Source organism: Primulina huaijiensis, chromosome 4 (genome assembly GCF_012295235.1).
Source record: "Primulina huaijiensis isolate GDHJ02 chromosome 4, ASM1229523v2, whole genome shotgun sequence".
NCBI classification, from domain to species: Eukaryota; Viridiplantae; Streptophyta; class Magnoliopsida; order Lamiales; family Gesneriaceae; genus Primulina; species Primulina huaijiensis.
The window spans coordinates 2,076,264-2,083,967 of NC_133309.1; the positions used below are offsets into that span (position 1 = coordinate 2,076,264).

Consider the following 7,704-nt stretch of genomic DNA (forward strand, 5'->3'; position numbering starts at 1 on the left):
CCTCTCGTTGTAATAGCTTGCTTCATAGATGACTCACACCTTGGATGGTGCGTCTGAGCCAGAGTGGTTCGAGAATGAATTGTGATATATAGCCAAATTAGCCATGACTCTATTCTCGACTCGAGATCCACAAATATAATTCCTCCGCATTCATATATATCTACGAATAGCCACTTCACTACGAATTTGATATATTTGAGTGATATTCCAAAACTAGTCATAAACATAAATAAAACTAACTTATCATATTTTCGAAGTTATAATTTCCCACGATTCTCATAACTTCCGTTCTACTTATTCAAAGCCTTAATTGTCATTGATTTTTTTCTTCACAACTTACTAAAATTTTAGTGAAAAAGGTAAATTTAGTAATTAAATATGTTGTGGACACACAAAGCGTGTGTTGTTTATGTTAGTTTGTATTATGCTATGAAACTCTTGTGATATCCGGTTTAAATTAATTATTTATAAAAATCACATCAACCATATAACGGTAACAAATGTCATATTATCACATTAAAAAATCACTTTAAATCATATTCGACACATGACGAACGTCGTTGCAGATTTAATTGCATCATTTGTTATTTATCACCTAACTTCTTTTGTTTGGAAACAAAGAGATTTTCTTTATTGGTTTATAAATTTTATAATCACGGATATTTTTCGATCTTAATAATATTACAAGTTTTACGTAAAAAAAACTATATAATTGCAACCCGAAATGAAGTCCTCATATTCGTGTGGTACGTAACATCCGACATTTTTATTGTTCGAAAACTATATTAGAATATAATTAAAATTGTTATAATCTTATTTTATTATAAAATGAAGCATAGGATTTCAGTCATATTACAAAGCTAAATTGGTTATGAAATTAATTCCCAATTCCAGAAACCCTAAAAGTGGCTTTAGGCACATTGATTTGATTTCACTATTCTTTCAGCACCAGCCTTTCTTCCCCATAACCCGCGTGCACGTACTACTTGGAGTCAAAACCTTAAATTTTTCGCTGTATTTTAATCCAATTATTCCATATTTTGCAATAGAAATTCCGCTTTTCACATGTAATTGGAGTGGAGTCGAATATATGAAAATGTTTTTGGGTCAAAATTAATCAACTACTATTAATGCGTAAGAATTGCGTGTTTAAAGGGTGAGCTTGGTGAGTCATCTCGACTGAGTAATGGGCTGCTGCGAATCGAAGGAAAATCCGCCGCGCAGGGCGGAGAAGGGTCAGGGTCAGTGGCAGCAGCAGCAGCAGTATCAGCATCACGGCCACCGGCGCTCCTCTTCTGTTAATGGTGGGGGGTCAACTGGGTTCGCCGAGTTCTCGCTGCCGGAGCTGAAGTCGGCTACCAACAACTTCAGCTCCGAGAATATTGTATCGGAGAGCGGCGAGAAGGCGCCTAATGTCGTCTATAAAGGCCGTTTGCAGAACCAACGGTGGATCGCTGTCAAGAAATTTACCAAGTTGGCCTGGCCTGATCATAAACAGTTTGCTGTATGTATAGCGATGCCCAAAAATGTTATTCAAATATCTTCTTTCCATTTTTTGTTTGAGTCTTATCGGTTTAGAATTATTGAACATGTTAAAACTGTTTGTGTTTGAAAGGAGGAAGCAAAGGAAGTGGCGAAGCTGAAGCACAAGAGGCTGGCGAATCTGATCGGATACTGTTGCGATGGAGATGAGAGGCTGCTCGTAGCTGAATTTATGCCTAATGAGACTCTTGTTAAGCATTTGTTTCACTGTATGTTTCTGGCACTTTCGTACGATTTTGATATTCTTTCTTTTCGTAAGCTTTGAGCTGGAGCTTGTAGCTGGGGTTGTCGTTTTCTAGTTCAAAGTTCAGAATTTGCAGGATTTGATCGAGATTTGACGTTTGCTGAATTTCGGGGGTGTCATAATGTAGTTGAATTTGAAAGATTTATTCAACATGCTTTAAGTATGAAATGCATTCCTTTGGTTATTCCCTTTTCTTTTGTTTATTTTTCGACTAATCTTTCCGAGAAGACCCAACACTCACGCCTCATAAACCTGTATTCCATCATTCCGATAGGGAGGGAGTCGGTTCCTTTGTACCAACACCAGCATCTAAATTGCTTGCCAATATGCAATCATTGGTGTATTTTTTTGTACATTTTTTCCGTAACATCCGCCATGACCTTCCTGTTTCTTAATATCTCTCTTGAATATTCTTTTATACTTTTTGCAGGGGAGAATCAAACCCCTGAGTGGGCGATGCGTCTCAGAGTTGCTTTGTACATGGCTGAAGCCTTGGATTATTGCAGCAATGAAGGTCGCCCGCTCTACCATGACTTGAATGCCTATAGGGTTCTCTTTGATGAGGTTAATTAGTCTTTTTTCTTTAACCAGCTCTTTTATTAGCCACTAAATAGGGTGATAGAGATAAAGTGCCTTGCACCGTGCTCTTTTTGCCCTTCCCATGCTATTTTGTCTAGGTTTATGTAATGCAAGTGCTGATAATGTTTTTTTCTACAGAATGGTGATCCACGTCTTTCCTGTTTTGGATTGATGAAAAATAGCAGGGATGGTAAAAGTTATAGCACAAATCTTGCATATACACCTCCGGAGTATTTAAGAAATGGTATATCCTTTGTTTTGTTCACGTGTCTATTTCTTGAACTTCAGGTTGCTTTCGAGATTTAGCTTGAGTTTGTAATCTCTTGTAGGAAGGGTAACTCCAGAGACTGTTGTGTTCAGCTTCGGAACAGTCCTTTTAGATCTTCTTAGTGGAAAGCATATCCCTCCAAGTCATGTAAGTTTTGTGGGCAGTGCTAATTATTAGTTTATAAGCAGTCTCTATTTGGCTTGCTGCTCTTTAAATTAGCTTTAATGCTATGAAACTACCATTTACCTGTTGCATTTACTCAATAAACATTTCTAGGTAGTTGATCTCCGAGAAGATGTTGAAAATGTTCTCCACGTGGTTATGATCAAATATGCTAATTTTATGACTTACCTTTCTCTCTTAACGGTTAATGAGATGTCACCCTTAAGGCATTGTCTCAAGGGTGCATCCAACGGTAGCCACTTACTGTTACATATGAGGTGCACATTTTTTTTCAGTGAACTATAAGAAATAATCTTCACCCTTAGATGCATTCTTAGGGTATTACCTTAAGGGTAGCATGAAATCTTCCATTCTTAACACAAGGAAAATGTCATGGTCCAGTCAGCCCAAAACCAAGCACAATCAGCAATTGAAAAGCAACCGATAAGGAAGGTGGCGCAACAAAAATATGAGAATATATGGAAGCATGTATACAATTTTATCAAGAGAGCATGACATCCACCAAAAATTGACAGCAAACTTTTCTTGATCAATTAGAGGAGATATCCAAATGTCTGTCAACCACGCGATTAGAAGAACGAGATCAGGGCAAAGAGAGCAGCAATCAACGGGCCTCCACCGACGAACATTCAAAAAGGCAGGGAGATAGCAAGGATGGCTTATCCCATGTACCTTAAAATTCATAGCTAGATTTTCCCCTGTACAATAGACTATCAGATCCGCTGATATGGTCAAATGTGAAAATTTTCTTTGACACCAGCGCTCTTCGGAGAAAGACAAGGGAGGGTTGTCCTTTTTCCACCTTGAGGGTGATGGCGAACCATTGTACCTCAAACATTAACAAGATCGGCCCATGTTACGGCTGAAGGAATTTAAGAACCAACATCATCTAAGCTTCATTCTTGAAATACTCCAACAGCTTGAAGTGATCCAAGTGCTTTCTTGGAAAGATGCTAAAGCTATGATGAAGAAGTACCCTTCCCTCATGGCCGAGAACAACCATAATCTCAAGTGGGGAGTGATGTCATGGTCCAGCCAGCCAAAAGCCAAGCACAATCAACAGTTGAGAAGCAACCCAAAAAGAAAGGTGACATATAAAATTAAGGAAATCGTGTACAAGAGATATACTGATGGAAAATCCAAGAATAATGCTGAATCAAAGAGTAGATGGATGCTAGTGTTGCTCCTAATTATTAGTCAGTTTTCCTTTCAATAAAAGAGATTAGAATAATCGAGGATCCTTCCAGAATTAGCTAGAGGAAAAGATATGAATAAACAATGTATAAATAATATATGGAATAAAACAGCAGCTTTTGATGCAAAAAAAAAAACGATAATAAATATTATTACGAGATCGCGAGGCTCTCTCTAACAAGCCAGGCCTCAAAGAATTGCCCCCATCCCAAAATCTAATACCTGGGGACCATAGCAGAGATTCCCGATTTATGTCAATGAAATAGTTGAAATTGCTTTAGGAGCTATGATTCGAAGTAATCAGACTAGCTCTTCAGTATCTGGATTGACACTCGCATTTTGTCCTTGGTTGAGTGGATTGCATGGGCAAGATACTTTATGTATCCTTGAAGGTTTAAGACACGTCTTTTGAACAAGTCATGAATTTTCTACTTAGATAACTTGTGATCCGAACAGGGAAAAATGGCCCTTTTATTTTCTCTTGGATTTTGCAACGTGCCTAAATGTGTTGGGCTTTGACCCAATTATACCCAAGGGCCCCAGCCTCATATATCTCAAATTATTGGAAGAATCTAGAAAGGAGTAGGGAATAAATAGAGAGGGATTTGTTATGAAGATATTATTCATGCTTATTTTGTTGTTAGGCTAGCTTAGCTAGGGCAAGAGTGTGCTCCTTTTTGAGTGAGTGTGGGTTGAAATATAGTGGAAATACCCTATTGTATGCTTTCATGTTATATCATCATTACTGTTAATACAATTTAGCTTGCTGCTACGGTTTGATGGATTCGTTTCTCTTGTTTTATGTCAAATTGGGTTAATTGTTTGTGGTTGTATCAATTTCTTCCTGTATAAAATTGAAGGAGTTAATCTGATTGTCATGTTTTGACTTACTCACTATTCACTCAGGGTGAAAGCTGCAAGCTATTGCTCGACGCCCAATTTTTACCTGGCTCTGTTGCCTGTATATATATTCTTTAAAATGTGTAAAGTTCAAATAAAATGAGATAAAAATGACATAATTCAAGTGTTTTTGTTAATAAAGTATTTAAATTAAAAATTACTGAAAAGATTAAGAGAAGAACGTTGAAAATATCTACTTAGTAGTTAGTAAAAATATATACTTAGTACTGGATAACTTTCCTGAATCAGGTTACCTGAGAATGAGAAAATACTCGATTAGTTATATGCCAGAGCGGGTAAATACTAAAAAAATGAATGGGCTTTATTGGCCTTGTTTTCTCCTCGTTTCTGGTTTCCAGTTTTCGCTTGCCACCCATACTATTTACCTTAGTTACATGTCACGTCTGGCATTTAGTTTCTTTTCAATGTGTAGATATAATTAAGGTCGGCGTGACCTGTGATGTGAGCTTCTCTTTCCTATTCCTTTTTTGGCTTCTATTCCTATTCAAGAAACTTAATGTAGTGTTGAAGATTTTGTTATCCCTAATGCCATACATCTGGGGCACCTTTAATGGCAATGCCATTGATTTGTTGGTTTTGTAATGTTTACTTTAATTTGTTCAACAGGACTTCATGTACTTGACATTATTTTTTGCATGCAGGCTCTGGATATGATACGGGGCAAAAATATTCTTCTTTTGATGGATTCCCATTTGGAGGGGAATTTCTCAGCCGAAGAGGCTACTGTAGTCTTTGATCTTGCTTCACGATGTTTGCAGTATGAACCAAGGGAGCGGCCAAATACCAAAGATCTTGTTTCAACTCTTTCCGCATTGCAAAATAAACATGATGCAAGTTCTATTCTCTTTCTTACTTTTAATGATACAAAGATTCATGCCTTGATTGGGGCATATTGACTTCAACCAATAAATCTATTTCATCTCTGTGTATTCTGAAGCATATTCTGGCAATGCTAGAGTCAGATTGATGTTATCTTGGCTATTTAGTGCCAAGTATAGGAGTTTTTGTTTTTTTGGTAGAAACATTAAGCTGACATGTATTACAGTGCATTATGCCGATGATTTTATTAGCTGGACCGAACAGCTATATAACACTTCTTTTCTTATTTCATTTGATCTTTTTATTTCTTTTGTTTCAGAGTGTGTAGTTGGCAGTGGCAAGGTATCCGTGTTGATATGATACTTTGAGGTGGCATAGTAGGGTTTTTAATTAGTTTTTACTATATTGGGAAAACATTAGTTTATGATTCTATTAATGTAGCATCAAGAATGTCAAAACTGTACGGTGCGTTTTTGGCTTGCTAATAATGGGCTTCTTCGTTGGTGATATTAGTATTGTCATATGATTAAGTACACTTATGGTAAAACATTTACCTCATGGTACTTATAAAGAAAATACAAAGATTTTAGTTCTGGAAAATAATAAAAATATTCCTAATTCTAGGTTCCATCTTATGTTATGCTGGGCATTCCAAAGGGTGAAGAAGCACCATCTACTCCAGCACGTCCTCTCTCTCCAATGGGTGATGCCTGTTCCCGTATGGATCTCACTGCTATCCATCAGTTTTTGGTGACGCAGCACTACAAAGATGATGAGAGAACCAATGAGGTAAATTTTTCATGCGAAAGATGTTTTAGTTAATCTTTGATAATATATTGATGCTAAAATATTGGCATGGTTACCATTTAGCTATCTTTCCAAGAATGGACTCAACAAATGAGAGATATGTTGGATGCAAGGAAAAGAGGAGACCTCGCCTTTCGGGACAAAGATTTCAAAACTGCTATTAATTGTTATTCTCAGGTACTTTTCACACATGTCACACATGTGCCATGACTATTCATCTAGTGTTCACATCTATCTGTTTTCAAGTGTCTGGTTTTGTTGTCTCTTGTTTTTATTATATTCAAGCTGGAAGGATTTCTTCAAATCACCTAGTTCCTTGAATGTCATTAAAGTCCATCAATTTATCTACTAAACAGCTCCTTGCCTCTCCCAATCGCACAAACAAATATCAGCCTGAAGTTTATTTATACAAGATCTTGCTGGTTGTTCAAATCGGGCCATTTTGATTTGTTTGTGCATATAAACTATGGTGGTTCATTTTTAACTCATGGGAAAAAGATTCAATAAGCATCTTAGATCATTGGTGGAGGGAAAGGGAAGTCAGTATGAACATTTACCCCTGTTTTCACTTTTTTTAATACTCCGGTCCGGTCATAGTAATATAAGATTTTTCAGCACTGTTACTGCCTTCAACTCGGTTAAGTCTCCAGTATTTAACTACTTTAGCCTACCAGAACTAACGCTTAAATCTTAATGTATGTCCAGTTTATAGATGTTGGGACCATGATTTCCCCAACTGTTCATGCACGACGAAGCCTTTGTTATCTAATGTGTGATCAGCCTGATGCTGCCCTTCGAGATGCAATGCAAGCACAGTGCATCAACCCAGATTGGTCGACAGCATTCTACATGCAGGCAGTGGCACTTGCCAAGCTCGACATGCACAAGGATGCAGCCGACATGTTGAACGAGGCTGCCATGCTAGAAGAAAAGAGACAACGAGGTGGAAAATGATTACATGGATGCAAAGATTTTGCGGTTTGATGAATGCTGCTGTAATCACAACGCCCAGCATGTTTGGTTTGAGAGATTGGTGATATTGAAAAATGTACATTAATTCGGAGGGTATTAATACATTCTTACACTCTTGAGTAGAGGTTCGTGTAAAATTTTGTATCGAGTGTTCTGGTGTATGGTAATGCAGTAC

At 37.3% G+C, this 7,704-nt stretch overlaps 1 protein-coding gene across 1 annotated transcript; it reads left to right on the top strand.

The window, feature by feature from the left end:
* The first annotated feature begins 859 nt into the window (after nt 1–859).
* LOC140975177 (serine/threonine-protein kinase BSK1-like) lies at nt 860–7,704 on the top strand. Its single transcript, XM_073438744.1, has 9 exons — nt 860–1,504; nt 1,616–1,751; nt 2,217–2,350; nt 2,504–2,609; nt 2,695–2,780; nt 5,573–5,761; nt 6,375–6,539; nt 6,621–6,734; nt 7,263–7,704. The coding sequence occupies exons 1-9, from the start codon at nt 1,187–1,189 to the stop codon at nt 7,509–7,511; spliced, it is 1,497 nt and encodes a 498-aa protein (XP_073294845.1). The 5' UTR covers nt 860–1,186; the 3' UTR covers nt 7,512–7,704.